Source organism: Balaenoptera borealis (genome assembly GCF_965194805.1).
Source record: "Balaenoptera borealis genome assembly, chromosome: 20".
Lineage (NCBI taxonomy): Eukaryota > Metazoa > Chordata > Mammalia > Artiodactyla > Balaenopteridae > Balaenoptera > Balaenoptera borealis.
Genome location: NC_138879.1, coordinates 47,693,509 through 47,710,037, shown reverse-complemented (window position 1 = coordinate 47,710,037; position 16,529 = coordinate 47,693,509). Strand labels below are relative to the sequence as shown.

At 48.1% G+C, this 16,529-nt stretch overlaps 1 protein-coding gene across 1 annotated transcript in view; it reads right to left on the bottom strand.

Annotated features, from left to right (window-relative positions):
• RPH3AL (rabphilin 3A like (without C2 domains)) overlaps positions 1–16,529 on the bottom strand; it is a 104,530-nt gene that overhangs the window by 23,347 nt on the left and 64,654 nt on the right. The window contains 1 exon segment of the mRNA XM_082370776.1: positions 3,103–3,277. Within this exon segment, the coding sequence (XP_082226902.1) occupies positions 3,103–3,277 (175 nt within the window).

Sequence of the window (16,529 nt, the reverse complement as noted above, 5' to 3'; positions counted from 1 at the left end):
TGAAATTTAAAACACACAATCCGTTTTTGGAAACCTGCCCTACGGAAATAGAAACATATAAGGATGTTTCAGTACTGCCTGCAGTGGCAAAAAGCCAGAAATCATTTGAATGTCCATCAATAGGTGAATAATTAAATCACAATATATGATATGACGGGATTTTACTCAGCCATTAAAAAGAATAAAATAAAATCTATATATCGATTGACCTGGAGGGATGCCCATGATATTCTTTTAAGTGAAAAAAGCAACATGCAGAGTTACGGGTAAGAGGCTATTTTTGTTGTTAAAATAAAAACAAAAGAAAACATAACCCTATATCAAGTATATGTTGGTAGGAATAGGGAGAAAGGGGTTTGGAGATGATGTCAGGAGAGATTTTAATTCTTCATAGACTTTTGAATTGTTTAACTTGTTAAAAATTTATCAGGTATGCTCATGTAATTAAAAATTAACCAGGACAATTTAAAGGAGGAAGAAAAGGGACCTGCCTCAAAAACATCAATACATTTCACTTGATTGCTCTGTGGCCTGCAAAGTTCTTGGCTTCTATCTATTGATTCCCCTTCCTCTTCCAAGTGAAGTGAGCTGGGATCGGGGTTGGGGGGAGAAGCTGGGAGACACAGGTGTACGTTCCCAAGAGGGAGGGACGGAGAGAAGAAGGTGGTGGGGAGAGGGAGAGAGTGAAAGAAAGAGGAGAGAGTGTTGCAGGGGGCAGTGAGGGGGGTGGTCAGAGAGAGGGAGCTGGTGTCAGGATCAGCTTCCACATCAGGGAGCAGGGACTGTGGGGCTAGCCCTGGAGACAGGAACGCGGGAGGAGAGCTGCCTCAGGAGGGCAAGGTGGTTTTCACAGCCTCCTGGGCTGTCCACCAGACCCTGACCCACGGGAGCCTGAGGTCCTAATGAAAATCCCTCCATAGGCCTTTCAAACATCCCGGAGCAGGTGGGTAGTTCATTCCTTCATTCTTCCACTCAATCACCTAATAAGCATCTACCTTGTGCCTCTCCCATGCTACGTGCTGAGGAATCGGCCTGTTCAGGACAGACCGGCCCTGCCTGCAGACAGCTTCCAGCGTGGTTGGGGGAGCCCACACCCCAGTGCTCGTCACTCTGTTTCTGTCTGGCCCAAGCTCAGTTGGGGCTGAATGGGGTGCTAGGAGGGCCAGGCTTAGCAGACAGGCTCTGATCTGGACCACAGACCGCAGCTCTGACCCCAGCCTGCTGCCTGGCGCCCCGCACCATTGATGATGGGGCTGCAGATGGCGAGGGGAAGCCACTTTCCAGCGGCCTTGTGCTCTGGGGGCCTGGGGGGCTTCCGACCCAGTCTGCAGAGGGAGACCGAGTTCACACCGGGGTCGGGGGGACCTCCACGTTGCCTGGCCCGGCCTCACTGCAAAGTCAGTTAATAACGGTGCCAACTCCAAGTGTGTGGGCCGCTGGCCTCCTTGCCCACATAATTAAAAGGGCAGCTGTGTGTCTGCGTGGCTGAGGAGGAGATGAGAGAAGGTCCTGCCCTTCCCTAGGGATGTGTGTGTGTGCGTGCGTGCGTGTGTGTGTGTGCATGCACACGTGCTCACGTGTGCCGCACTGGTGCTGGAGCAGACAGGGCACTGAGGCCCCTCGGGGTGAGGCCTCAAGGTCTCTCCTCCTCAATCTACGGGAAACAACGTTCTAGACCCGCCAGTGTCCCCCAGCTTCAGCCTCCACAGCCGCATCTCTTCCCTCGGTCTGAGGGACACAGATGCACCCCGACCGGGCAGGGGCAGGAGAAAGCCCCAGCGCTGAGGGTGGAAAAGGGACTCTGCTCCAGCCGCCCGCTGCCCCCTGACTGCCCAGGTTGCACCTGCACTTGCCGTGGTCCCCACCGAGGCTGCTCTGTGGCAGTGATGGCAGGGAAGGTGAACTCATGGGAATTAGAAGGGCAAACAGAGCCCAGGAGAATTAGGCAGGAAGGCTGGCTGCAAAAACCCGGGTGATGCCGAGAAAAAATATCTGGAGAACAGACGCCAAGCTGTTAATGCCAGTTATGTCTGGAAGGGCTGACCTACAGGGGATTTTTACCTCTAAGTTATATCATTTGACAACTTTCAAAACTGTATTAATAAACATGCCTTACTTCTGTAACAAGAAAACCAAAGTCCAAATGACATGAAGATAAATGCCAGGTCATAATCCAAACATGGAGATGTTCGAGAGCCCCTCAGAAGCAGCTGCCATGTCTACTCTCTTGGGTCCATCGTCCCCAGTAACAGGATAAGCCCTCATCCCTCTGGCTGCCATGTCTCATGTAGGACCCTCAGACCCTGAGTCTTGGGCTGAAACTCCGACACTTCAGGGCAGAAGGAGCAAAAGTCCCAAGGGCAGGACCCCACCTTTTGGTTCCAGCTCTGCCACACCAAACTGAGAAAATCCCTCCTCTTCTCTGGGCCTCAGGCTACTCATCTATAAAATGGGGCTACAAAATACCTGTTCTGTCCACCTCCAGAGTCTGTTGTGAGACCAGGAACTTTGAAAATAAAATCACAAGCACTAAAGCATCATACAAGCAGTGGAGAGCCGTCCACCACCCCAAGCACTGTTATCATGACCCATGGGGCGCGTTCCCCTTCTGATGGTGGCCACTTAGGACACACCCACATCAGTGCAGTCACCACAAACACCAAGGGGCCCTGGGCACACCGTCACTTTGCTTGTTAAGACCAGGGAAGCCAGGAGTCCCCCTTCCTGAGACATAGACAAGCATTGAGAAGAGGTGGTACAGACCTGCCTTAGAAAGATGCATTTTCATACTTCGCAAAAAACCTCAACTGACATCACATTTCTGCACAGATCCATTGTGCTGTCCATGGCATTCCCGCCCCCAAATTAGTGCTTGCTGGTGAAACGGCCCCCAGGGGACCCTCCTGATGCAAGCAAGCACCCTGCTGAGGACCAGCCGCCCACGTGGTGCAGGCGGGGAGCCAAGGGCACAGAGAGGAACAAAGCCCAGTGTGAGCCACATGGAGGGGTGGTGGGCCCTGGCCTGGTGCATGTGGCACTGCTTGGTTGGCTGATGGCTCAGATGTTGGTTGCCATCCCGGAGAGGGGGCAGTGGGGACTTACCTCTCTCTCGGGCCCACGTGTAGACGCGGCCGCTCTCAGTACTTCTGGGCTCTTGCTCTGCTGGCTCCATGGGCAATGGTCGGAAGTGGGGGTGATCGGCCTGGCCGGGGGTCTTCAGGGGCAGGATGTACTTGGGGATCCCTTTGTAGAACCAGGCCCCCGACCTCTTCCAGACCTGGAGGGGGAGACATCTGCTCAGAGCACAGGGTGCAGAGCAGTCCTCCCTGTACCCTGCTCCCAGCCGGCCCCGCCTCCCAGAAGGCGCTCAAGAAGCCACTGCATTCCTCCGGCCTGCCCCTTCCCCTCGAGACTCTGGGCAGAGCGACAAGAGGTCAGAGGAAGAGCTGGGCTGGCCACGGCCTGGCATTGACCACGGTCTTGGAGAGCTTCTCGGGATGTGATCATCTCGGTGGGGGGCACAGACGGGCCCGGAGCTTACAGAGAGCCACAGATTAGAATTCAGAGCAGCGAGTGCAATAGGTTCCTCAACCCTTAACGCCTGCTTCAGAAAACGCCAAGTGCTCTGTAATCTCTTTCCTGATGAAGGAAATATGTTCAGGGTATTTATAAGAAGAGTGGGAGCGTGTGAAGGAAGGAGGTGACCTTTTCTGAGAGGAGGAAGCCTTGGCGGCTCAGAGCAGATGTGTGGGTTTGAATACTGTATCTGTCATCCCGCAGCCGGGAGATCTGGACGCATCAACCTTCGTGACCCTCAGTTTTATCATCGGTAGGTGGAAGGCAGGAACAGTGCCGGCTCCCAGGGTGGCCATGAGGGTCAGGCTTGCAAGTGAATGTAAATTCCCATAGCCTGGTGCCAGGCACAGAGCAGCCACTCGACAGACATGGTGCCCACTACCGTCACTGTCACCTTCCTCCTGTCATCTGACAAACGTGCACAGCTTTACAACCAGGGGACCAAGTCCCCTACTCAAAAGGGACAATTTAGGGCTTCCCTGGTGGCGCAGTGGTTGAGAATCTGCCTGCCAATGCAGGGGACACGGGTTCGAGCCCTGGTCTGGGAAGATCCCACATGCCGCGGAGCAACTGGGCCCGTGAGCCACAATTACTGAGCCTGCGCGTCTGGAGCCTGTGCTCCGCAACAAGAGAGGCCGCGATGGTGAGAGGCCCGCGCACCGTGATGAAGAGTGGCCCCTGCTTGCTGCAACTGGAGAAAGCCCTCGCACAGAAACGAAGACTCAACACAGTCATAAATAAATAAATAAATAAAAGAACGTGAATTTCTTTAAAAAAAAAAAAAAAAAGGGACAATTTAAAATCAAAAGGCCAATCATCAAAAAATCTACAAACAATAAATGCTGGAGAGGGTGTGGAAAAGGGAACCCTCTTGCGCTGTTGGTGGGAATGTAAATTGATACAGCCACTATGGAGGACAGCATGGAGGTTCCTTAAAAAACTAAAAATAGAACTACCATATGACCCAGCAATCCCACTACTGGTCATATACCCTGAGAAAACCATAATTCAAAAAGAGTCATGTACCACAACATTCATTGCAGCTCTATTTACAATAGCCAGGACATGGAAGCAACCTAAGTGTCCATAGACAGACGAATGGATAAAGAAGATGTGGCACATATATACAATGGAATATTACTCAGCCACAAAAAGAAACGAAACTGAGTCATTTGTAGTGAGGCAGATGGACCTAGAGTCTGTCATACAGAGTGAAGTAAGTCAGAAAGAGAAAAACAAATACCGTATGCCAACACATATATATGGAATCTAAAAAAAAAAAAAAAAGGGTCTGAAGAACCTAGGGGCAGGACAGGAATAAAGACGCAGACGTAGAGAATGGACTTGAGGACACAGGCAGGGGGAAGGGTAAGCTGGGACGAAGTGAGAGAGTGGCATGGACTTATATATACTACCAAATGTAAAATAGCTAGCTAGTGGGACGCAGCCACATAGCACAGGGAGATCAGCTCGGTGCTTTGTGACCACCTAGAGGGGTGGGATAGGGAGGGTGGGAGGGAGACGCAAGAGGGAGGAGATATGGGGATATATGTATATGTATAGCTGATTCACTTTGTTATAAAGCAGAAACTAACACACCATTGTAAAGCAATTATACTCCAATAAAGATGTTAAAAACCCAAATCAAATCAAATCAAAAGGCCAGAGTCTGCCCTGATTCTCTAGAGGACAGTGTTTCCCACTCCCCAACTCCTCTACACCAACTGGATCTGTGGGATGTTAGCAGGGACCAAGCCAAAAAAAAAAAAAAAAAAGAAAGAAAAGAAAAAAGAAGAGTTCTCCATCATGTTCATCAAGAAGCACCAAGTTAAACCAAGCTCTGTTACTGCAGGACTTCTCAGAGCCTTTAATATACCAATGTGCACAGGGCTCTCCAACAGAGCAAAAGGACAGTGTTTCCCACTTGGAACCTACCCAGCAAGTTTTCCTAGAGGAACTCAACCCTAGTAATGGGTCTGCAGAACCTTAACTGTAGCACTTACTGTTCCCTCATGGAGTGAGGTGTATCTGTTTCTCCAAGTAGACGGCAGTCACCTCCTTATGCTCCAGAGTGCCAGGCACAAGACCACTGAGTCCAAACACTGTCCTGGGCACGAGTCACTCAGCCCTCCCTCCCAGCTTCCCTGTGCAGAAGGGTCTGCTTTTGTGTGTGGCTCTTGAATAACATAGAGATGAATGTTTCTTGGAGCCGCCTTGGAAAACCCTTTCTGATCCTCTCGCAGCCCTCCTACGATACGTAGTTATTTCTTTGAATCAGTAATACATGCACATGATCTAAAATTCACAAGGTGCGAAATTAAAAAGTCTCCTTTCCCATTCCCAGAGGCATCTGGTGATAACGGTTCCTTGAGGAAGCTCTATTATTATTCCCACTTTCCAGATGGGAAAACTGAGGCTCGGACAAGTTAAGCAACTTGCCCAAGGCCAGCCTACCATTCTATTGGCCTCTACTCCACACTGAAGGTTCCCAGAGTCTCATCCCAATAGTCTACAGATGTGAAGTAGGGGATTGCTAAATTGTGGCTGAGCAGGGGGTAAATCCTCAGCGGGTCACACATCACCATCATGGATGCTAAGTGTCTAGATGCCTAGAGGGCAGGGAAGTGCCATATAGGGAGAGGAAATAAACACAAACAGCCGCCACCAAGGCTACCCTGTCCTTGTAGAGCTGCTGAGTGGCTCCTGAGACCAGGTGTCCAAGGCCAGGGCCATGGGGGGCTGGTGAGGGCTCACTCGGCCTCCCTCTGCTAAGCGAAGGCCTGGGCATCCATCGGTGCTGGCTTTGCCTGCCCTCCCCTGGGCATGCCAGCCTCCTGCCCCCAACATGTCTGGGACTCGGGGGGACCAAGTGAAGCAAGCCCTCGAAAGCCATCTGTGAATGGTGGGGTCTGGGTGGGCTTAGGACCCTCATTGCACTGCCTCTCTGACCCCCACCATGGATGTTGATTTGCCTTTTTTCCCCTGAGAAATACACACATATCATGCAAAATTAGGACAATAACAAAAAAGCAAAATGAGGAAGGTCACACAGATAGAGCCCTGCTTAACACTGTGTTGTGAATTTTCTTACACCCTTTCCTGGGCATATATACAATTCAGTTTTCCTCCCTCCCTCCTTTCCTTCCTTCCTTTTTGGAAGAATAGGGTCATGTAGATGTTATTATATGATACTTAACTATATATCACAACAGTTGTACTGTGTTAATACGTAATGGTCTCCACATGAAACTATGGTTCTATAGTTTGGATTTATTAAACTTAATTAAATCAACCCCCCCCACTGATGGGAGTTTAAATTGTTTCCAATTTTTCACTCTTCTGAACAGTGCTGCAAACGTCATTGTGGCACACCCATCATCAGACGGCTGTCGGTTACTGCCTTAGGAAATATCCCCAGGAGTGAAACTGCCGCTTCAAGGGATATGTATACATAGATGATGACGTATAGTGTACATAGATGATGACGTATATCGTCAGACTGCCCTCAGGAAGAAAAGTCAAATCCCCAGCGGGGCACTAAGTGACTTCAGGGGAGGGACCCCACATTACACTCTCAAGTGTGTTAAAATACACACATTATAAAATTTACCATCATAACCATTTTTAAGTGTACAGTTCAGTATGTTAAGTACATTCACATTGTTGGGTAGCCCATTTCCAGAACTCTTTTAATCTTGTAAAACTGAAACTTTACCCATTAAACAAGTCCCCATGCCTGTCTCCCCCAAACCCTGGTGACCACTGTTCTACTTTCTGTCTACGAATTAAGTGGAATCATACAGTACTTGCCTTTTTGACGTACATACAGTATTTGTTATTTCACTGAGCATAATGTCCTTAAGGTTCATCAACATGTGTCAGAACTTTCTTCCTTTTTTGAGGCTGAATAATATTCCGTTTTATGTATACACCACATTTTCTTTATCCACTCATCCATTGATGGACACTGGGTTGCTTCCACCTTTTGACTGGTCCTTTATTTTTGTCTGTCTCTCCCACCAGAGTCTACCAGCCGGGAGGGAGGCCCAGGGCATCTCTGCTCACCACTGGATCTTTAAGCTCCTAGCACACGCCTGACACACAGTAGGTGCTCCGTAAACACCGGCTGAATGACTGAATTGGCAGCCGTGGGTTGTTTGCTGGAGCGTGACCCAATCCATATAGTCTGTCGCCTTCCTGGGGAAGTGGCCGGAGGGCTTCACCCAAGTTCTTGTAATTAATCAAGTGGATTTACCACTTCAGCTTCAAAGAGGGATAAAGAGGGAGTGCCTAGCAGGGCGTGCCAAGGTGCACATCCCTGACCTTGAACTTCAGGGCACAAGGCAGCCAAGTGCTCCTAGTCTTTCCTCGAGCACCAGTGAGACCCACAGCCCCGGCTGCCCCTGCCCACCCTGGCATATCACAGCCAGCGGGCCCCATGCCATCAGCTTCATTTCCTGTTGCAACGATCCACCTCCACCCCTACCACCCACCTAAAAAACACTGATCAGTCAAGTGCTTTTGGAAAACGGGATAAAGAGCACAAGATCCAAAGTATTAGGTTGAATTGCATGAAACTACTGATAGTCAACCTTTTTTGTGTGTGTGTGTGTTCAACCATTTTTGACCTATAAAACCCCCTGTCAGTTTCACGCAATTCACCCCGATATTTATGCGCAGCAGGGGCCACGGCCCCATGGGTCTGCCAGGCGTGTAGCGCCTCCCTGGGGTCCAGCAGGCAGGTGAGTTCATTGTAACGGGGCCTTGGTCTGTCTGTTTCTCTCGTGCTGCCGCTGCAGTCCGGGTGGAAGGCCAGATACCCCTGTGATGGGCAGAGACCAGACCAGACTGGCTGGTGATCCCGGACCAGCTGGAGGAGCAGCATTTTCTGAGTCCCCAAGGCAGAGGGACGAGAGCACACAGGTGCATCACTTGGTATGGGGGGGCACACCGTGTAGCGGTGCATTCAAGACACTGTCGGGTGTTTTGGAAAATGCCTTCCACGTGGGAGAGTCAAACTGGTGAGGCGAGGGGTGAGGGACTCCCAGTTCTGAGCAGCCATCCCCCCTCCCCCCACACCAGTCCCCGCAAGTCCTCAGACCTTCTCCCGCCTGGCAGCCCGCCGCCACCCCGTAAAACGCAGTAGCTTTTAATCACGTGATTTCTGCTGTATGCATCCAAGCCTATCACCCACAGCCTGACATCAACACTTGACCCCGTCCCCAAGAACAGCGGTGGGAAAAGCCCTCCGTGGAAATTAACCCCCAACCATTCCTGTCTAGGGCCGCAGATGGGGAAAACCTTTGCTTTTTGGAGAAGCCGTGTGATTCTGCAAAGCCGCGCTCTGCTCCCCACGAGTGGTTCACTGTGATAAGGCCAGCAAAGCAGCTAGCCTTGAAAATGCCATTTAATGAGAAAAAACCCACACAGCCCCCATGGCACTTGCGGGAGGTCAGGGTGTGGGGTGGCTTCAGCCTTAAATCCTCCCCTCGCACCGCCTCGCGCTCTGTGCTCTGCCTCGAGGTTTTCATTCCAATTTCACCTCACTGCCAACCTGACAGCAGACACTGATGGATATTAGCCAAGCTGTTCCCGGGGAATTTTAATTACCATGATAACAATCGCTAATCATCGGCGTTTCCTGAACGGCTGTGGCCGGAGAAGGTGGTAATTGGCAGAGCCTGTTGGACAGAAGGGCAGGTCTAGGGCACTGGCCTCCAGGGAGGATGTGGGAGGGGTGGCCTAAGACCTCTGCGCCTGCTCACTGCTCTGCCTTCCGCGTGTTACCACCTCGCCCCACCTCCCACGCAACTCAGGAGTGCACCTGCGTCAACTCGGGAGGCGACCACGCTCTCTGCTCCTCACCCCAGGGCTGGGAGTGGGGGGACAGTCTGGCCTTTGCACATGCTGTTCCTTGCACCTGGAGTGCCCTTCACCCTTGGCTCCATGAGGCAGGGACACTTCCCCTAGGAAGCCTTCAGTGCCACTTTGTGCATCATCAGAGCAGCTCTGCTGCCCCGTGGCTCTGCTGCCCCAGACCCTCACCCAGCTAAGAAGCTGTGAGCTCTTCCAGGGCAGGGCTGTGCCGGAGCCATCCCTGTATTCCCAGGACCCAGCTAGGAGGCTGTACGTGGCAGGAATGTTGCTGACTGAGTGACTGAATGAACAAACCAAGTTGGCAAAGCAAAGGAACTGTCCCCGGGGGGCAGAGCGTGGGACTCTGCCTTCAGGGGGACCATGTTCTGTTTGCTTAACAAGCTCCAGTCTTGAAAAGCCATGGGAAATGGCCTGTTACTGAATGTCTCTTAAAGGGTCCACCCACCCTGGCAGGGAGACAGCATAGCTCTCCCTACCCCATTACCTAAACACACACACACATACACCTACACACACACACACACAAACACACACACAGTGCTGGCTTCCCAGGAGTTCTGACAGGCAAGCTAGACTCCACAACGTGGCAAATAAGACCCCAGAGCTCTGCCAGCTCCTGCCTCTCTCCCCAACACTGGGGATCAGCCAAACACAGCCACTCCCACTCCCGGACCACACTAAGCTGTCTCACGTCTCCAGGCCTTTGTACATGCTGATTCTTCTTCCTTCCCTGGGCTGGGAGAATGAAATCCAGCCTTTAGGAAATCACTTTTATCCAGAAGCTTCCACAGAGCCAGGCAGGTCTCCCACTGCAGTGCACACACATTGTTATGAACGCCTATTTACATGTCTGTTTCTTGCACCAGACTGAAAGCACCATGACAGCAGGAGCCCCCCAGGCCCCCCAGCACCTGCCAGCACATGCTAGATGCCTGACAAATACCCATCAGCTGAGACTACTGAACACATATCCAAATTTCAAGGCTTTAAGTAACTCAGCTTACTTAACAGAAACGCTGGCTCTTAGAGGGTGCTATGGACTGAACTGTGCCCCATCGCCAAATTCATATATTGAAGCCATAAACCCCAGGGTGATGGTATTTGGAGATGGGGGTCTTTGGGAGGTAATTAGGTTTAGATGAGGTCATAAGGGTGGGGCCCTCACGATGGGATTAATGTCCTTACAGGAAGAGATACCGGAGAGCTTGCCTTTCTCTCCTCTGTGTAAGGACACAGTGAGATGGCAGTCTGCAAGCCAGGAAGAGAGCCCTCACTGGGAACTAAATGTGCTGGCACCCTGATCTGGAACTTCCAGCCTCCAGAACTGTGAGAAGTAAACTCCTATTAAGCCCCTTGTCTATGTTATTTTGTTATGGCAGCCCGAGTTAAGACAGAGGGAGACATTGCCTGGGAGGTTGTAGTAGATTAAACATGGTCCCAAATTATTTTCCTCTTTTCCCATCAAGAGGTGGAGTCTATTTTCCCCACCCCTTGAATCTGGTCTAGGCTTGTGATTTGCTTTGACACATAAAATGTGACAGAAGTAACATGTGAAAACTTCTGACCAGTTTGGAACACTGCTGCCATCATGAGACAGCCTAGTCCAGTGTACGGAGGACAAAAGGCCACACAGAGAAGAACCAAGACACCCCAGCCAACAGTCAGCACCGGTTGCAGAGGAGTGAGCCTTCTTGGACCCTGACCTCAGTCAAACTGTCAGATGACTATGGTCCATGAATGACACCAGGAGACACCAGCAAAAGAACCACCCTGCTGAGACCAGCCCAAGCTGCAGATGAGCAAATAAATGATTGTTTTTTTAAGGCATTTAAGCCTCCACACCTCTGGTAGGACATCCAACCTCTACACACTTCTAGAAAAAGGAAACAATCGGATAGGTTGGTAATTAACTGAATAAAGTAGGAAGGTTAAATTCAGGGACTTAAAATATATATAGGCTCATTCATCAAATATGAACAACATGCTGCGAAAAAGGAACAACTGGAGAATAAGAAAAGGCCCCTAGAAATTAAAAATATAATGCAGAAATATAAAAATGTAAAATAAAGGCCGGAAGATAAAAATGAGAAAATTTGGAATGTGGAGCACAAAGATGAAGATACAGAAAAAAGTAGAAGAAATTATGAAGACAAAAATGCTCAACTTGAGGGGTCAAATTCCTAATAAGAGACTCCTCAGAAACAGAGCAATAGAGAAACATTTCCAGGAGCTGAAAGAGGACATGAGACTTCAGATTAAAAGGTTTTTAACTGAATTTAAGGCAGAAAAAAAGGAAAGTAAAATACATATTCATAAAATCACTTAGTTATAAATATAAAAAGATCCTAGAAGCTTCCAGAAAGAAAAATAGGTCTCTTACAAGGAAACCAGAATTAGAACAGCATCAGACTTATCATCGGCACACTGGATACTAAAAGACTTCGCATCTAGAATTCTACCAAATTGTCAACCAAACAAGAGAATAGAGACATTTTTAGACTTGCAAGGACTCCAATTTTCCTATACATGGTCCCTTTTTAAGAAGTTACTTTAGGATGAGCTCCAACAAAACAGAGGTGAAAAACAAGAAAGAGGAAGACAAGATCCTAGAAACAGTGTCTCCAACTCAGGAGGTGAGTCAAAGGGAAATGCCATGAAGACGGCTTTCAGTAAGTAGTGCAGGTTAGAGCCGGAGAAGGGTCTGCAGGGGTTTCTGACAGGAAAAGAGAAGCCTCCACGCAATAGAAGGTAAAATCAAGGAGCTGCATAAAAGGACATAAGAGTTTCATTACTTTTTTGTCAATGAGAACAAAGGGCAATAAAAAACTCCAAGGGAAAACTAAAATCATACCAGAAAGTCATGGTCCAAATATTAGGGAACTTAAACTGTGACGTGGTTTAAGATATAAAGAGTTAAAAAGAAATCCATTTGATCATGATACTAGGAATGTTTTCCTTTGGATGGTCCAGGGGTTGAGGTGTCACAAATTACCAAAATGTGATCTTCACATATCATTTGACCCTGAGGTGTTTAATGTTTACAAAATGATAAAAAAATTTAAATCCCTAATAATTATTGAGCACTTTGTATGTGTCAGGCACCATTCCAAGAATTTTATATATAACTTATTTAACTCTCACAAAAATCCGATGAGGTGGGTAGTATTAACAGCTCTATTTTACAGATGAGGAAATCAGGCACAGAGAGAACACGTGACACAAACAGGGAAGAACAAAATAAAAACTGGACCCCAGGCAGTATAGCTCCAGAACCTGCCCTTTTCGCCCTCTTACAAGATCATATACAGGTTTGTGAAATTAAATGCTATTTATTGATTTTCAGCTCTTAGAATTAATTAACCTAGAGACAAAGTTTGGTTTTCTTAGATTCTGTATTTGTCTATTTGGCATCCATTAATCACAGGGCCAAACCAATGGCCCAAGCTGTTTACGTCTCCCCTGTGATGCAGCTTTTGCAGGCATGTGAAAGTCATATTACAAACCCTCCAACCGATCCTGAGTCCACACTCTAACCACCCCCTTTACCTAACTCTCACTCACCAAGCCAATATTCCCCCTGCCCTAACTCAACCCAGGGCCAGGTACCAGGCAACCAGGGCCAGCCTCTATGCCCCAGCAGCCGCTGAAACTATTCAACCTAGCCCACCCTAAGATACTTACCCTGCCCTGCCCTGCCTTTCCCGTAGAAACCCCATTAAAGGCTGTGGCGCATGCTTTCCCTTCACTCCTTTCTGCCTCTGGTGCTTCGCCATGTGGCCCTGAGTGGCATGGAATGCCCCCTTCTTTTGGGAACTGTAAGCAATGAATTCTTCTTTCAATGGCATTAGCCTCTTCCTGTCATCACTCAGTCACCTTTGTAAACTGAGATTGAGGCATAAATCACAAAGCATGGAAGAATTAACTACAGCAACAGAACAATCTAAACATACAATCCTGGCAATCTATTAGTAAGGGTGTCATCTAGAAAAGGAGGGAGGCGAGAGTAGGGGAGGGAAGAACAGAGGCATTCGTACCCACAACTCATGCAGAAGGAGTGGAGGTGTGAATGTTAAAGTTGATGGAAGAAGAAAGAGGCAAATAGTATAGAAAGTTACAAATGTAATCAAAGAGTTAATAAATAATAACAGTATCAGAAATTAGGAGGAGAGAGGGGAAGCAGAGTAGTCCAAGCTAGCCAGCTCCTCATCTTTCAGAGCATGGAGTCGAGTCCATAGAGAGTACCTAAAGTTGATAAATCAAGAAAGTCAGGGCATTGCTGGGTCATATGGTAGCTCTATATGACCCAGCAATCCCACTACTGGGCATATACCCTGAGAAAACCATAATTCAAAAAGAGACATGTACCACAATGTTCACTGCAGCAATATTTACAATAGCCAGGACACAGAACCAACTTAAATGTCCATCAACAGATGAATGGATGAAGAAGATGTAGCACATATATACAATGGAATATTACTCATTCATAAAAAGAAACGATATTGAGTTGTTTGTAGTGAGGTGGATGGACTTAGAGTCTGTCATACAGAGTGAAGTAAGAAAGAGAAAAACAAATACCGTATTCTAACGCATATATATGGAATCTAAAAAAAAAAAAAAATGGTACTGATGAACCTAGTTGCAGGGCAGGAATAAAGATGTAGACATAGAGAATGGACTTGAGGACACAGGGTGGGAGGGGGAAGCTGGGGCGAAGTGAGAGTAGTACCAACATATATACACTACCGAATGTAAAATAGATAGCTAGTGGGAAGCAGCAGCATAGCACAGGGAGATCAGCTCGGTGCTTTGTGACAACCTGGAGGGGTGGGAGGGAGACGCAAGAGGGAGGAGATATGGGGATATACGTGTGCATATGGCTGATTCACTTTGGTGTACAACAGAAACTAACGCAGTATTGTGAAGCAATTATACTCCAATAAAGATCTATTTAAAAAAAAAAAAGTCAGGGCAGGAGTCAGCATGAGAACTAAAGCAAGCAGTCCATATGTGATGGGCTGGGTGAGGGAGGGGCGGGACAGGCGACTGCCATCCTCCAGCATAAGCTCTTCAGAACAATTGGATTTTTTCTTAAAAGCACATGCATGTATTACTTTGATTTAAACTAAAGTATAACAGATTGGTAATTGGATGTCAATGTTATTAAATCCCTGGGCTGCTTGGCAGGTTGACACATGGTGTTGGAACGGTCTGTGGCTGGTATGTTGAATCTGGATGTGCTGGTAGGGAAGGAAAAGAAAGCAGTAATTAAATTTTTTGTAGTGGAGCAAGATAGGAAAGGCTTAGTCAAGTGATGGTTAGTTTGAAAACACCAGCACGAGTTCACAACACTGACATTTCTGCCCCTGCAGAAAGACAAGCTTCCCCTCTGATGTCACTGCCCACCCCTAACCTCCAGGAGTCAGAATTTTGACAATGGGAAAACCCTGGACAACTTTTCAAAGGGAACCAGGGCTTCCCAGCATAAAGGCAGGCAGAGCTGGATCCCTCTGAAAAGAGAAAGGGCCCAGGGCATCACGCTGTTAGTTGGAAGAGACGCTTCTCTCAAGACTGCTGGGCAGTACTCAGTGACCAGGTTTCCGTGGTGACAAGCTGAGTATGAAAAGCCATGGTTACTGCCGAGGGCAACAAGCTGATACTGAGCAAGGCGAGTCAACACAAGATGTGCTAAGGTAACGTGCACATTTATTTTCAGCATTACTTTACGCCAGAAATGCTATCTGTCCAGTCAAACCAGATTAGGACCACACGACTTTACAGCTGGATTATCTGCTACCCTATGCAAACAGGATGGAGATGCGGCATTTATACGACGTGTGTGACTGTGGCACGGATGTGACTGTGCAGGTTTGTTTAGGGTGAGGAGCGAGCGGGGCAGAAGCAGGTCACAAGCCTGTGTCACACATGTGTAACCAGAGGCAGCCTGTGGAGACGGCATCACCTGCCTCTGTAATCAGAAAAGGGCTGTGATCCTCATCCCCCAAAGGTGCGTGGATCCTATCAGCAAAAACTGAAAACAGAGGTGCATCCAGTCTTCCTAAAAAATTGCTCAGTTGACAAACAGATGAATTAAAATAAAAAGCTCCAGAATGGGGGCTCAATGGTACCAGAAAACTCACCAGGATCGGTGAAATAAATGAAAGGTAGAATTCAGTCTAGATAACTAATGTAAATATAACTGAAAAATAATAAAAATATGAAAGAAATGATGCTTAAAAATAGGTAACAATAATAATCTGTCCCCAAATTTCAGATGGTCTCAACAAAAAGCAAGAAGTAGCTGGAAAGAAAAAAAGCATTGGGTGCCTCGTTTTTCAGGGCAAGTGGAGTTAATAGGCACTGTTTCTACTGTAATGTAAGCGATTAGACAAATATTGGTTGGAATAATTAAAAAGCTATATATGCATATATACACCTATCTGTCTGCCTGTCCATCTAAGACAACTAGCAGAATTAAAACTAGAGAGTTTTTCATACTGAAATACTTGATTTTCTGATAGTTTTATTTTTCTTCTTTCTTTCCTTCATCTCTTCCTCTCTCACTTTCTTGTTTTGTTTTAAAATTTTTTCCTTTTTCTTCTTTTGGTAGGAATTAAGTTTAGAGCAGTCGTCTTTCCTCACGGCTTGCTTCCCCTCCCTCAGAAAGGCGAAGCTTACGAACAACTTCTGAAGAGGGAGTCTGCAGATATTCATTCATTCGAACAGCATTTATTCAGTACCTCCTATGTGTTAAGATTGAGCAATGGAGAGAAATGATCAAGTGTCCTTGCAGATGGGTGGCCCCAGGACCTAAATCCACAAAGGGCTGGGGTCTGTGACTCTGTTTTTCGCTGCCATGTGAGAGTGTGTTCATGGCCTGCCCTCAGGAGCTATTCTGTCCGGGGAGGGTTTCCCTGTATTCATCCTCCCGGGACCTGGGGTGGAATCCGCAATCTTGCGGTGTTAGAGCACAAGTAAGCAATCCAGAGGGAAGCCAGGGCAGCGGGGCAGAGCTCCCCTCCCAGCCCAGGCACCCACCAGCCACCCACCAGGTTCTGGCTCTCTACTAATCCCTT